The sequence below is a fragment of the Heterocephalus glaber genome, unplaced genomic scaffold (genome assembly GCF_053883595.1).
Source record: "Heterocephalus glaber isolate CG9 unplaced genomic scaffold, H.glaber_assembly_v1.0 deba00000594, whole genome shotgun sequence".
In the NCBI taxonomy this organism is placed as follows: domain Eukaryota; kingdom Metazoa; phylum Chordata; class Mammalia; order Rodentia; family Bathyergidae; genus Heterocephalus; species Heterocephalus glaber.
Window position 1 is genome coordinate 13,785,774 of NW_028258151.1, and position 15,229 is coordinate 13,801,002.

General features: G+C 47.1%; 1 protein-coding gene across 10 annotated transcripts in view; it reads left to right on the forward strand.

The window, feature by feature from the left end:
* Mark2 (microtubule affinity regulating kinase 2) overlaps window positions 1–15,229 on the forward strand; it is a 64,743-nt gene that overhangs the window by 37,013 nt on the left and 12,501 nt on the right. For 8 of the 10 annotated variants that reach the window (XM_087205208.1, XM_013074871.3, XM_087205205.1 and 5 more), the window contains exons 2-4: window positions 11,041–11,220; window positions 11,811–11,864; window positions 15,177–15,225. In XM_087205208.1, the coding sequence (XP_087061334.1) occupies window positions 11,086–11,220; window positions 11,811–11,864; window positions 15,177–15,225 (238 nt within the window). In that variant the 5' untranslated portion in view covers window positions 11,041–11,085. Of the gene's footprint in view, window positions 1–5,112; window positions 5,518–11,040; window positions 11,221–11,810; window positions 11,865–15,176; window positions 15,226–15,229 lie in introns of those variants that run through there. The other 2 variants (XM_087205204.1, XM_004852558.4) reach the window with 2 other exon arrangements.

A 15,229-nucleotide genomic window follows, 5' to 3' on the forward strand; every position in this document is an offset into this window, starting at 1 on the left:
GTGTTCCAAGTCTGTCTACGGTGCCCTTCAGTGAGCACTTTCTTTATGTCCTTAGGCAAGGGGATTATGGGGCGCACTATCCACTTGGGTGTTGTCTGCTAAGTACACTGATTATGGATTAATATTTTTGGATTCCAGAGACCATCATGAAAACATCCCAACACGTTTTCTTATTCATTTGTTCATTCACATTTGTTCCTTGAGTACTTTAATTAAATGCTGTGTTAGGCATTTACTGAGCTATGAATAAAACAAAGTTCCCTCCCTTTGACAGACAGTAACCAACAACTTCAAGGGCAGTAAATGCTTTGAAAGAGAAGAAATAGAGTTTATGGCAAGAAGTATTGATATTTCTTTGCCCTTGTCTCCTGAGGGGCAGAGGGGGGCAACTTTTTTTTTGGTACTGGGGATCGAACTTAGGACCTTGTGCTTATGAAGTAAGTGCAGTGCCACTGAGCTAAATCCCTGGCCCTGGAGGGCAACTTTAAGGGTCAGTAAGTTGTACCTCTTCTGTTCCACAAGTACTTTGACATGGATCAGCCTGGTGTTGGCATCAAGACCATATGAAGGTGGGCTGGGGATTTAGCTCAGTGGTTCCGCTGCCTGTCTCGAAAGCACAAGGTCCGAGTTTGATCCCCAGTTGAAAAAAAAAAATTAAAATAAAGAAAAGAGCATATGAAGGTGAGCAATACATTGTCGCTGATCCCTCAGAGCTTGAGGGAGTTAAGATGTAGGGACCCAAGAAAAAATGAAGAGTACAGAAAGTGTGCTATGATAGTCCAGAGAAAAGACTGACTGCTTCTGGCTAAGGTGTTGGGATGAACAAAGTAGAGAAGAGTTTGCTTAGGTGGAGCACTTCCTGTGTGTGTGTGTGTGTGTGTGTGTGTTGTGTGTGTTGCATCTGGGTAGTGTTTTTTGTTTTTGTTTTTGTTTTTGTTTTGACACAAGGTCTCGCTATGCAGTTCAGGTTGGCCTACAACTCACTGTGTAGCGTAGGCTGGCCTTGAACTTGTGGCGATTCACCTGAGTGCTGGGACTACAGGTGTCCACCACCATGCCCGGCTCTGGGTAGCTTTTTGTACCACAGTTCCACCCCATTCCTTATCTGGTAGCCAGAGCAGAGGAGCCAGTATCCTCCCACAGGTCTAACTCCACAGTGGTGCCTTTCCCACCATGTCACATGCAGCTTCTTAGTACACAGCAGTGGAACTGCATGTGGAAGCCCAGAGTCCTGAGAATATGCCAAAAACAAACTGCTAGGCAAAGAAAATGAGGTGGGGTTAGGTTAGGAGAAGGCCCAGGCACCTCAGCTGCACTGGTTGGAATCCCTCCACTCCCCATAATCCCCTGTGAAGTGAGCCAAACCTTTGTGCTCCAGGCTGCCTTCTGCTTACCCCCACCAACCCATCCCCCAGAGCCCTGGGCTGCTGGCACGCTGGCTCTCCTGTGCTATGGAGGAACTTGCTGGTCTCCATGGTTACAGTAACCCACTGGTACGGGAGGAGCCGAATGAAGTGCAAGGCTGGCAATGTGAGCTTCCCCCAGCCCTTGGCACCATGTGGTACTGGTATGTTGGCTGTTTCTTGGACCTTTCTGGGAGGAAGGAGTTAAGGAGCTAACAAGGAAGGGAAGGGCCTTGATGAGATCGCTCATCCTCTTTTGGGCTATGCAGAGGGCAGCGGTGTGGGCAATTTACATGTGCCTCTTGGCAGGATTGCTTCACAATAGGAAGGAAGGTCTTTTTTGCCTAACAGCCCACCCATGAGAAGATTGTCTTTTCCTTGTTACACAAAGAATACCAGGGAGGTGGGAATCAGTTTAGCTACACTTGTATTCCAGTGAAGTTCTTAGAGTTTATAGCTCTCCCCAGGGACTAGAGAAGCCTTTGAGATTGGAAACAAAAGTGAAGGAGAGAATAGGAAACATTGTTAGAAAGTTACTGAGCATCAGGCACTGTTGTAAACGCATGAATGTTCTTATTTAATCCTTACTCTAATACTGTGGAATGGGTTCATCTAGTATCCTTATGTTCCAAATTAGAGGAGTCAGGTAATCTTGTTTAGGTTCAGTCAACTAATAAGAATCAAAGGTGGGGGCCAGGGATTTAGCTCAGTAGCACCACGCCTGCCTTGCAAGCGCAAGGTCCCAAGTTCGATCCCTGGTACCAAAAAAAAAAAAAAAAAAGAATCAAAGGTGGGACTCTGCCAAGGCTGTCTGCCTCCAGAGCTCTGCCTGCCCTCATGCAGTAGGCAGATAGACTGTAGATGCCATCTCCACAGTTCCCCTTTTCTAAGTTCTAGAAGGCAGGTGCCAGATCTCACTGAACTTTGCAGGCAACCCTGCCTGCAAAAGCAGGTCCTCACTGAAGACTTGCTGGAGCAGTAGTAGTTGGGGAGAGACAGATCAAAGTGCAGTGAGCAGATTCTCAAGGATGAGGTAGTGCTGGAAACTCATGGAACCATGGGTGCTCAGTAGAATGCGCACTGCATTTTGATAGGAGTCCAGCATATCAGGCAACTCTGAAGACCAGAGATTGAGGAGTGCTGATGCATTGTGGTTCCAGGCATGAAGGCAGGGAGCTTGAAGGCTTTGTTTTCATCTCTCTCTCCTTGTCAGTCCTGGACTTCTGCTCTTCCCAGGCAGGTCTGGATGCACTGTGGGGCTATCAGACCTGCAGGCTCCCTTCTCAGCCAGGTTGCATCAATGATCTTCCTGTCTTGGAGTAAGGGTTGCAGCTACAAGGGCTAAAGGGAAGTTAAGCACCTTGTGGTTGGCTTAAGTTGCAGGCTTTGCTGGTTTCCTTTGTCCAAGAGGTACCTACCCTGGCTGGAAAAAGGGAGCCGCCTTTGGAAGCTTTATTTATTCCCAGGTGTAGCCATCCCAGTTAATTTGGGGGGCATCTCCACTGCTAAATGTTGACTACAATTTTTTAAGTTCTCTCCCATACAGAATTCTCTGGTTTATTGACTCTTGGCAGTTGAGAGTGACAGTTGCTCAGGATCAAAGGATCCAGGGACGGTTCCTGGATACAGTAAAGGAAAGTGGGTTAAACAACTGGAGATTTGCCAGGTGTAATGGCACAGACCTGTAATCCCAGCCCTCTGGGAGGCTGAAGCAGGAGGATCACACATTCAAGCCCATTTTGGGCAATTGAGCGATCTAATGAGACCCTGTATTAAAATAAAAATAATAAAAAGAATAGAAAAAAATTTTAAAAGAGCTGGGAATGGAGCTTAGTGTAAAGGCCCTGAGTTTAATTATCAGCACCCCCCCCCTCCAAAAAAAAACACAGCAGGGCTTGCACAGCATATACCTTTTCATCTAAGTCCTACCCAACCTCTCCCTAGCCTCTTAATTCAGTGTTTGATACTTCCTCAGTTTACAAAACTCTCCCACACAAGGTACTGAGAATCCTTTTGTCACATTGCAGAACCCTGGGAACTGGAAAAACAAAGCTGTTTGATTCTGCCTTCTCTTCTGAGTCTGCCAGTTAGTGAAGGGGCAGGTGATTCTAAGCAAGTCTGACCTCAGAATCCAGAATAAACTGCTTTAGGGGCCCCTGGAGAAGGGTGGGAAGAGGAGGGGTTGCTGTGGGACAACTTGGATAGGACCCTAATGCAGCACTCACCCCTGGCCTCAGTGGAACCTGTCCTTCCTGTTGTCCTGGGCACCTTTTCTGAGCCTTCTGTCTGCAACCCCTGTCCCACCCCCCACCCTCCAGCCTATATTGGGCTATGGAGAAGGAGCCAGGCTTGCCTTCTTTTGGGAGAAATAAGAGAAACTTACGGAAAGGAGTGCCTAACAGTAGGAGGTGCTGAAGTTGGGGCAAATGCCCTGGGCTCCAGCCCAGGCCTTGCTCCAAGAGGCCACAGAGCCCTGGAAACATCTTCTAACCTCTGAGAGTCAGTTTCTTGATGGAAAATGGGTTAACTGCCTATCCAATAGGTCTGTGTAAGGAAGAAATGAGAGGTGTCAGTGCTGGCCATGTGGTAGGATCAGGCTGGATCTGTTGACCAGTGCTTACATGGATGCCAGGCATTTCTGGGCCACCTTTGAGTGCCATGGTTGCCCAGGTTATGTGTGTAGGTGCTGGCAGGGCACAAGAGAGGATTTTCTCTTCCCAGGGGAGTTTATAGAGTGGCTAGACCCTGGCCTGGAGTACTGGAAAGAATAAGTGTACCTGCAAGGCAGAAGGGTTCAAGCAGGACACAGACCAGTCAGTGGTCCAGTAGAGAGATAGCTGATTTGCCCCATACTCACCATGTGTCCAGGCTATGAGGGCTTTGAAGGAGAAAGGCATAAGGAAACTTGGGCTTTTTTTTGAGACAGGGTCTCACTATGTAGTTCAAGCTGGCCTTGAACTCACTATATAGCTTAGACTGGCCACCAACTTGCAGCGATCCTCCTGCCTCAGCCTCCCCAACACCCCTGGCCCTTGCGTTTCTATAGAAAAACGTGTTTTAGGGGTGAGGCAGGGGACTTGAACCCTGGAGACTTGGAAGTGAATGGGAACCTAAGGATAGTCTTCCAGAAACAGGGCTAGAAAAGATTTAAAAGGGGCATTTGGATTATTCTCACCCTTTGATCATGATCTAGGATTGAACTTCATTCTCTATAGTGACAGAGGCTCTTAATCTAAACTCACAGACCTCCAAAGGGCTGTACAGGGTCTTTGAGCCCTCTGAAATTATGTCCAGTGTTTGGTGTCTAGCAGAGTGTGCATTTTTCTATGGCTAAGCACTGCTATTTTAGGGAGAAGGAGGTCCATCTGCCACTAGGCTTGCTGGTTCCTGCTTACTCCCTCCCTTCTTGGGTCCTGAGGGAGGTTTGCTGGCCCTTGCTAGGACTGCCTCTCCCTCTCCAGGTCAGCACATCTGAGTCACACATAGTCTTCCCATTCATGTTTGAGGTCTTGTTAAATGATTTCCTACCCAGGTCTCACCTGCTATAGGTGAGATTGGGGTTTATGACAGCCCTAACTAGAGTTAGACTCTTCCTCACCCTCTCCAGCTGTTACCCTGCAGAGTACCTAGGGGAGGGTGGGGCAGCTCACTTCCGGGGAGGGAGGGGGAGGGGAGAAGGAAGTTGATCTAAACCCGCCTCTTTCTCTGTCTCTCTTCCTGCCCCGTCCCACCTTGCTTCTTGTGTACCGTCGTGGAACTGCACTCCCTTCCTGACCACCGGGCTCTGGCCCTTGAGAAGCTTTGGGCTTTGTCCCTGTTGCTCTCCTTTCCAAACCCAGTCTCTCTGCTACTGGTGGTTTCGATTGCGACACAGTCCAGGTTCCCGGGCAGGAACTTCTCAGCCTGGCCGCTTCACTTCTTTTCACTGAGGAGGTGGTGGAAGGTGTCGCCTGTGCCGCCTGAGTAAGGGTGGCTGGCTAAGCCGGCAGCCCCCGCCCTGGGCCTGGCTCTTCCCTTGCTGGCCTCTGTACTTTGCCCTCACTGCCTAACAGGTTCTGCCATGGGCTCTGCTGAATGGAAGTCGCTGGTAGTCTCTGTCCCTTTCTCCAGCCGGGTATGTGTTCCCCTTTTTTGGCCCTGGGACAGGGCACTTTTCTGATCCTCTTTTCTTTTGCCCACTTCAAACACATAATCTTTTTAAGATTGGTAAGTGGAGCCAGGTATTAGCATGGGGAAGTGGAACTCAAGGGAGGGTGTCCAAGGAGGCATTGGTTAGGAAAGGAATACAGGAATATATCAGGAAAGAAGTCTTCCTTTAGTCTCCCAGGGCTGTTGGAGGCGGGCTGTGAACCGAGAGGGCGCCAGGGTGCTATGGTGAGGTCCAGGGTCCAGGCTGGGATCAGGGCAAATGTCTAAGGGACACTCTTCACTCTGCCTCTGGCCCGGGAGTGCCTGCTTATCACTTCTCCCAGCCTGGCCCCTTCCCAGCCTTGAGCAAACCACAGAACACTTGAGGCCAGCCCTTTGTACAGAGCCTCAGAGCATGGCTTCTTTAGGAAAGAAATGTTGTAGGAGCCTCCAGCACTAGAGCAGGGGGCCCTGCCTACCTGAGTCAGCCCCAGACGTCTTGAGGTGGAGGCTGTCTTCGGGCAGGCCTGGCAAACATGCTTAAGCCAGGTTCTGAGATTCCAGGCAGAAGGGCTCTGGCAGACCCAGTGGATTTACAACTCAACTCTTTCTTTTACCCTCCATGCCCTGGCTTCTCTCCTGTTGATTGTAACCTCAGGACTGTTTTGGCCCTACTTTTCTTTTCTTTTTTTTTTTTTGAAATGGTCTCTCTGTGTAATTCAGGCTGTCCTTGAACTCATGGTGATCCTTCTGCCTCAGTCTCCCAAGTGCTGGAATTACAGGTGTGTGCCACCATGCCTGGCTGGCCCTACTTCTAAAACTGACCTGCTTAATAACCACCTGAGTCTTACTATTGGGTTCCATATTCTTCCTGAGAGGGGGAACCCTTATTTCTGAAGCCTGCTTGAGAGCCATGGGGCTACTTTCAACAGACCTTCTTAGGCCTTGGGGGCCTACCTAGCGTATGATGTGGGCCAGAGCTTTGGGAATATCTGGGATTGCACATTTCACTGAGAGCAGGGAAGCTGGAGGTGGAGAGGAAAGTAGGGCTTTACCCAGATTCTGTTTCTTCTGCCCAGAAGGACAGGTAAGCCTTGGCCTGCCATCCTGTTGGTGAGATAAGGGACTTGAATGAATAGGCCTGGTAGGAACTATAGAAGGGAAATTCTTTCCATGATAGCTCTTCAGCCTTACCTTCTCTTTGTCCTGTAGAGAAACATTAGGGGAGGAAGTTGCCTGCCCTGGGCCTTACCCCAAGAAGCATTATCTGTGAGACTTTTTTCTAGTCCCTATTTCTCTGCTTCCTCCCCATGGGCTTTCTTCATCGTGGCCATATCCCTTCTGTGAGAAACATCTTGCAACCTCAAAGACGAATAATGGGGGTAAGAGAAGGACTGAGCATTTCGAATTCCAAGAATTGGGTGGTTCTGCTAGGCATGGTGGCATATGGCTGTAATCCCAGTACTTGGGAGGCTGGGACAGGAGGATCACTGTGAGTTTGAGGCCAGCCTGGACTACATAGTGAGACTCTATCTCAAAAATAAATAAATAGAGTGATTGATTCAGACTTGAAAAGGATGTTGGTGGCTTTGCAACAGCAATCAAAGAACAGACCCCGGGGGTTGCTGCTTCCCTGGGTCTTCAACAAATAGAACCTCCTTTCTCACTGTGCTGGATAATCAGAAGCAGCTCTTCACAGCCCACCCTATCAGAGTGTCTGGCTCCCCTTTATCCTTCTTGTCAGTGTTACAGAAGCTGGGTTGGGGTGCCCCAGGAATGCAGGTCAGGTGGTATTTTACCACGTTTAGAGGACAGTAGGTGATCAGTCTGGTTCACTCCCCTGGAGAAGGCTATCTTAGTTGGCCTCTAGCTGGCTTAAATGGGGCTCACTTTAGCTACAGAAGGTGTTGATAGCCAGACTTCTGGCTTAACATGAGATAGCATTTGGGGACATAATAGTTGCTCATTGGATAGTCATTTTGCATGTGTTTTCATCTACCTATGAAAGTAGGGAATGTTTTATTGCCCCTTTACAGGTAAGGATTCTAAAGCTAGTAGGTAGGAGAGACAGGACCTGAACGTAGTTCTGTTGAGCTGTAGAACTCCTCAGCATCTACTAGACTACTTCACGTATGTGTGGGAACACCCCACATGGATCGTCTTCTGGGTAATTCTCTTCCCCTTTCCCTTCCCCTTCCCCTTTTGTTACCTCACAAGGATGATGTCAACAATGATAAATAAATATGTGTTGTGGCAGTTAGGATTTAAACTCTGACAATTCGTCTCCAGTATTGACAGAATCTTTTTTTTTTTGATAACGGGGATCAAACTCGGGTCCTTGCACTTATGAGGCAGGTGGCAGAACCACTGAGCTAAATCCCCAGCCTTGAATCTTAACTAGTAAGGAAGAGGGTGCATGGCAAGTCTTGCCTGTGGATGTTGATGCTCCCTGAAGTTCAGGTGCAGCCACGCCTGGTGGAAAATACTGACCTGCTGTGCCACAAAGATCAGCCCCAGGGCCAGAAACACCAAGAGGGATGGGCAGGGCAGAGCTCACAACAGGCATGGCATTCCCAGGTTGGGCTTCAGAGGGACAGAGGGCCCAAATCCTTGTTCCAGATTTTCAGACTTGGAGACTGCCAGGCTCCTGCTACCTTTGGTTTATGTCCTTAGAAATGGGGTGTTACAAGATACCTGTAAGGTGCCTTAGAAGTTCCTAAGGAAGCTTTCCGACACATCTTCCTCTTGGAGTTGAGTCAGAAGAAAGATTGTCCCTGTTGATGGCCCCCCGAGAGGGTAAGGGGCACTGGAAGTCTGGCAGCTTGTCACCGAGGATGAGGCTGAGAAGAGGTGGGCCATGGAGGCCAGACCTTCAGGACCTGCTAGATTGGCTTAGGGTGCCTTTCAGGAGACTGGCTCCAGCAGACACCAGTGGGACCTGGAATTGCCTTTCTCTCCAAGATCTATGAGCTCCAGAGTTCTTTGAGGGAAGATAACAAGTATTTGAACATCTACTTGTCTACCGACACTAGAGGACTAGCCAGCCTTAGGTGAGCTATAGAGTACGTGAAGAACGGTGGGCCCAAGAGTTCTGCAGCTGGAATAAACAGAAGGGCTGAGGGGCTTCATGAGGATGCTAGAGAGGGTGAGGGCTTATAGCAAAGTAGACGGTCCCTGAAAGGCAAGAAGGTGAAAAGGGGATGTTCTGAAAGGAGAACCTCTTCTTTCCTGGTCTACCATGTGCGTGTAGGGAGGCGGGTGTTTCTGGGTCAGTCAGCTTTAAAAAAAAAAAACTGCCTTCTACTACTATATGAAGGCACTCCATTCACACCTTGGAAAAGGGAAGAGTCAGAATCCAGGGTACTTGTTCTTTCTGCCTGAGAAGCAAGCATTTGTTGAGCCAGCAAGCTTCTTGACAAGAGATGCTGGACAGTTCCTTGAATCTTTTTTTTTTTGGGTACTGGGGATCGAACTCCAGTCCTTGCACTTATAAGGCAGGCAGCGCTACTACTGAGCTAAATCTCCAGCCCAGTTCCTTGAATCTTAACAAGCTATGCTTTTCTCTTTTTTTTTTTTTTTAAAGACAGGGTCTCACTGTGCAATTCAATCTGGCCTTGCACTCACTATGTAGTGGCCTCAAACTCAGTGACTCTTGCCTCAGCCTCCTGAGTGCTGGGATTATAGGTTTGTGCCACCATGCCAGTTCTCTGTGGTTTTTGAGGACCCAAAGGAAGAACCTTGACACTCACACCTTTCTACTTCCAAATTGTCTTTGTGAAATTTCCAAGGTAGCTCTTGATGGTTCTGAAATAAGGTTCTGGTGCCAGCTTTGTCCTAGTGTGTGAGAGTGATGGTGCTGGATATTTTGAGAGAAATAGATTGGGATGCATATCAGGAGTTAGATGAGGCCCTCTTTTATATTGAGAAATAACTTGCATACTAAACAATCTACCTATTTACAATTGTGTGGCTTTCATTAAATTCAGAGTTGTGTGTTCATCACCACAGTCGATTTTAGAACATTTTCATTACCTCAAAAAGAGACTTCACGCCCCTTAGTTGTCCCCCTCAGATCACTCTCCTCTCACTCTCCTCAGCCCTGGGTAAACAATAATCTACATTCTGTCTATACTATTCTGGACATTTCATATAAATGTGATCATACAACGTGTAGTCCTTTGTTCACTTAATATTGTCATAAATCTTCTGTACTGTGTATCTTTCACTTCTTTTTATTGCCAATTAATATTCCACTGTATGGATGTGTTACACATGTTTATGGATGTGTTACACATGTTTATCTGTTCATCGTTGTTAGACATTTGGGTTGTTTCTACTTTTTGGCTAATAAGGATTATGCTGCCATGAACATTGGTGTGCAGATTTTTTTTGGTCCCGGGGATCAAACTCTCTGGACCTTGCGCTTGCGGGGCAGGCAGCAGAACCACTGAGCTAAATCCCCGGCCCAGTGTGCAGATTTTTTATGGACATATGTGTTCATTCCTCTTGGGTATATTTTTAGGAATGAAATTGCTAAGGAATCTGAAATTGCAGATCACATTGTCTGTATTTACCACTTTGAGGAATGTACAAGTCTTCATACGGCCATGTTTTCTTCTGAACCATACACTTTTTCAATTATGTTTATATACCTGTTCAGAGCCAGTTGTAACTTCTGCTTCCTCGTGCCCTTGTGTAAGCTATGGGGTATCTAAGGAGAGCAAAGCAGGGCAGATTGCTGCCTTCCTCATGTTCAACCCTTCTGGTCACTCGTACAAGGATTAAGTATTGACCATAGTCCAGTCCATTTAGGTGCCAGGGTGCATTGTGGAAAAGGGATGTATGCTGGCCTTTCTGGACTTCCATTCCCACTAGGAGATACAACAAATGTTAGCTGGACCTGGTGGCGCATGCCTATAATCCCAACCCTTGGGAGGCTAAGGCAGGAGTAATGCCACAAGTTCAAGGCCAGCCTGGGCTATATAGAGTTCAAAGCCAGTCTGAACCATATAGCAAGACCCTGTGTCAATCAGTCAACCAACCAATAAAATAAAAAACAAATATAAAGTAATAAATTGTAAAGGTTAACATAAAGCATTGGGTAGTGATGTTGATTGCTTTGAAGTGATTCTAGCCATGCTGCTCCTGGGACTCTGATATATAGTGTTTTTGCAGTATGAATAGGAGACTCGATCGCCCACCCAAGGCAGAGGAAATGCTGGTTCACTAATGAGAGATTGGTGGTGCCATGATGGAACAGCTCTGGTCCTAACCTCTGATGACCCCATGATCTTGGCACCGGACCTTATGCTGTCCTCTTTTGTAGTGAAGATTGGTTGTCCTGACCTCTCCTTTTTTTTGCCCCCTGCCTTATGATTCTTCACATGCTTCCCAGCCCCTCGGAGTCTCCTCCTGTACCCTATCCTCTTGCATTTTTTGCAAAGTCAAAGGCAGAGGCTTAGGAAACTGGAAGGACAGCATGTAAAGGCATGTCTGTTTCCACCTGCAGCCTACCTTGGGACACCTTGATTCCAAGCCCAGCAGTAAGTCGAACATGCTGCGGGGCCGCAACTCAGCCACCTCTGCTGATGAGCAGCCCCATATCGGCAACTACCGGCTCCTCAAGACCATTGGCAAGGGTAACTTCGCCAAGGTGAAGTTGGCCAGGCACATCCTGACTGGGAAAGAGGTGAGCACTGGGGTTGGGGTTTGGCAGCAGCTCCTGCCACGTTGGCATTCTAGTAGGTAGTGGTGAAACTACTACTGCAGTCAATCTGTTTCTCAGACCAAAATTAGATTGGATAGGGTGCTAATAACTGAGATAAAACTGGGTACAGTGGTGCATACCTGTAATCCCAGCTACTCAGGAGACCAAGGCAGGAGGATTCCAAGTTCAAGGCCAGGTTGAACAACTTAGCAAGATTCTATCCAAAGATTTTTTTTTTTAATTTTTTTTAAAGGCTGGGGCCAGTCATGGTGATACATGCCTGTAATCCCAGCCCTGGGGATGCTGAGACAGGAGAATCACTGCAAGATTGAGGCCAGCCTGGGCTACAAAGTGAGTTCAAGGCCAGCCTGGACTATGTAGCGAGACCCTGTCTCAATTGATCAGTAAGGCTGGGGATGTCGCTTGGGTACTCCCTAGGCTCACTCCTCAGTTTGGGTTTGGGGGTGGGAGCTGAGGGATGAAAAGGAATATGATATAGAAAGGAAGAAATAAGGAAATCCTGGATTTAGCCTGATCAAAGTGATCTTGGGCTGTTTCTGTCTTCTGTTTAGGTAGCTGTGAAGATCATTGACAAGACTCAACTGAACTCTTCCAGCCTCCAGAAAGTAAGCACCAGCACCTGCTGTCCTGTTCTCAGCTTCTTTCAGGGCTCAATGAACTCCTGAGCCTACCTGGCCATTCCACTGTGCCTGCCAGCCCCTAAGGCTTTGGCTGTATCCTCTGTGGACTCCCTGAGTGGTCTTCTGCCATAGATACTGGCTCTTCCAAAGTCTCTCTGCCCCTTCCAACTTCCTTGGTTTATCTGTCTGACCTACTTCCTGTGTTCTTATTATCATCTGGCCTTTGGCCAGCCCTACACAGAAACACATGTTTATAGCATTACTAGAAACACATATAGCTAATCCAAAACCTGGAATGATCCAGGGGAATGGCTCTAGAGGTACAGAGATAAGGAGACAAGGAGCCTGCTACTAGTTCTGTGCCAGCTGCCTTTCAGAGTGAATATGGAAGAATGCAGATTTTAGAAGCTAAATTCTAGTTCTGTCTCTTACAGAACACACACATTAAGGATAGGTCCTCCCAGTTTTCCTTCTCACTTCTAGTCTCTCTTGTCTAGATGTCACAGTAGTGACAGTAGTTTACTAGGCAAGGTTGAACTTTGCTTTCCCTCCTGTTTAACAGTAGGAAACTAAAGTCTTTTTTTTTTTTTTTGGTACCGGGGATTGAACTCTGGCACTAAAGTCTTTCTTAGTGGGTAAAGGAACCCTAAAGTAAAAACACAAACTCTGTGTCCAAGGAACTAAAAATATTTTGTAGGAGCAAGAAAAGAAAGAAGACTGCTATTTGCAGAAGGGGGCAACCTCCCTGTGGCTAGTTGTTATGAAATTAGAAACCCTCTGCTTCTCTCCTCATCTTGGGCTTCAGCAGTTATGAGAGGGAGGAGGCTCCTATGTGGTTCCAAAAAAGCTGTCCTATTCAGGTACAGCAGACTTTTGGGTCCTCCTACTGCAGCTGAGTCTCACTCATATTTTCTAGCAAAGACCTAGCACTTTTCATCTTGTGGCCAATGCAGTTTTTCTTTTTGTAAGCACATTGTAGTATTTGAGGGGCAGAGCAGGGTTCCATGTTAGATGGAGTAAAATCATCCTTCCAGGAGGAAGATGCTCCTGGAATTAGAGCAAGTGGAGTGAGTTCCCAGATATTGACAGTTAGAACCAAGGTATTTCCTTTTTTTTTTTTTCACTCCTGGGCTTTTAGGTTCAGTGGTATACACCTATAATCCCAGCTACTGAGGAGGCTGAAACAGAAAGATTTTAAATTCTAGGCCATCCTGGGCAATTTACCAAGACCCTGTCCCACAATTTAAAAAGGGCTGGGGATGTAATTTAATGATAGAGTGCTTGCCTAGCATGCCTCAGGTTTAATCCCAAGTGCCATAACAAAAAAAGTGGGTAGGGGGGTCTTTGGTTCAAAGAGAACATTGCTGTCATCACTAGGGCTTCCCCACTTTCATCTTTCTGAGAGGAAGGAAAGGAGGGCTACATTTACATTGGCTCCAGCCTCACAGAAGTAGAAGCCAGTGTGCGTGCACTATTGATCTTTGGAGCATTCTAGCCTACCATTATGTTCATCAGTTTGGCCAAACCATCTCAATCCCTGTCTCTTCCTTCTTACTTCTTCCTAAATGGCCAGAAGGTGCCACTGGACACATACAGCTGTTTTTTTGTTTTGTTTTGTTTTAACATACAGCCATTTAAAAAGCCTTTTAATATATTTTGTTACCAATGCCATTCTAATTAAGGCCAAATTACTGTTTAATGTTGATCCTAACAGTGATTCCTAAAGGACAAACATTGAAGAAGCTAGTCCTTTTCAGGTTCTAGGTGAGCCTAGAAAACTTTAATCTCTCCCAGGAGAATGCCACTTCCAGGCCAAGTAGTCACCCTTGGGGGCATACCCTGGCCACTGACTCGGCCTGATTTCAGTGCTCCTCTCTGTTACTGGTCCTGCAGTGATGGTCAGCATTTTTTGCTTCTTCATCCATCATAACTTGGTGGGCTGGGCTTGTGACTCAGGGTTAGAGTGCTTGTCTAGCATGCGTGAACCCCTGGTTTCTAGTCTCAGCCTGCTCTGTGTGTATGTGTACTTATTCATACATACACATATGCACATACACATATATTTATATATGACTAGAAAGATAGATAGACCAGGGAAGGAAGCAACAAGAACCTGGACCCCAACAAGAGGAGCTAAGGTTAGACTCCTGAAGATTAGAAAACCAGTTGCCACTTTTCCTTTCCAGTTCATAAAAGCTCTGGCACATCATTAAAGTGAAAAAAATAAATACTCACTTTAGCTGGGTGTGATGGTGCACACCTGTAATCCCAGCTGAGGCAAGAGGATCACCTCGAGTTCAAGGCCAGCCTGGACTATAGAGTGAGACCCTGTCTCAAAAAATAAAAATTTTCTTTTTCACTTTATTCTGTAAATTATATCCTGAATTAGGGCTCTAGACACTGCCCTGCCCTGAAAAGAATAAAACAACAACAGCAGCAAAAAACCAGCCAGTTCTATTCTTTGTACAAGTGAGGCCTAGAAGTTACAAAACCCCCACCTCCAGTTCTCTGGCCCCCAAAGGGGGAAGGGGTTCATTTCTGTCATCTTTTTTTATGGAAATGTATGGTTTGGAGCCCCTGATTTTGTTTCACAAAGAGCGTGAGTGTGTGGAGGTGGATTTGATTAAAATTGGCATCAGCTATATATAGGAGTGGCTGCTTCTGTCACCACCCTGGAGGCCCAGGAGAGAAAGGCCTATACCCCAGTGTAGGCCTTCTGACTTCTCTAAGTCAGAAAATGATGGGTGCCCCTTCAGATCCTCTTCCTGCCACCTCACCAGACCATCTAGAGTGTGTGTGGTCACTGAATTGGGGAAGGAGCTCAGATGCTCAGTAGTCACATCCACAGGCTTACACTCCTTCCTGTGAAGGCTCCCAACCAGAACCCTGCTCTTTTGAGGCTGGCTTTGGGTAGATGGGGAAGAGGGATCGGCTGGGTCCTCAATGCTGAGAGGGCCTGGGGTGGGAAGTCAGCAGAACCTAGCTCTCCTCCGGCTTCCATTTCTGCTCACATCTTTCCCCTGCCTTGAAGCTGTGGGAAGACTACAGTGAGCTGGACAACTGTCCTATTTCTTATCTCTGCCTGGATTGGGGTTTGATTTCTTTCTTTTTAAAAAAAAGTCCTGGCAAGGGCCGGGGATTTAGCTCAGCGGTTTCGCTGCCTGCTGCGCAAGCGCAAGGACCCGAGTTCAATCCCCAGTACCAAAAAAAAAAAAAAAGTCCTAGCAGGGCCTCTGTTTGGAGGGACCTGAGGGGAGCAAGTTCAGCAAGCATGACTCTTGGTGTTTTCTTTTCCAGCTATTCCGTGAAGTAAGAATAATGAAGGTTTTGAATCATCCCAACATAGGTGA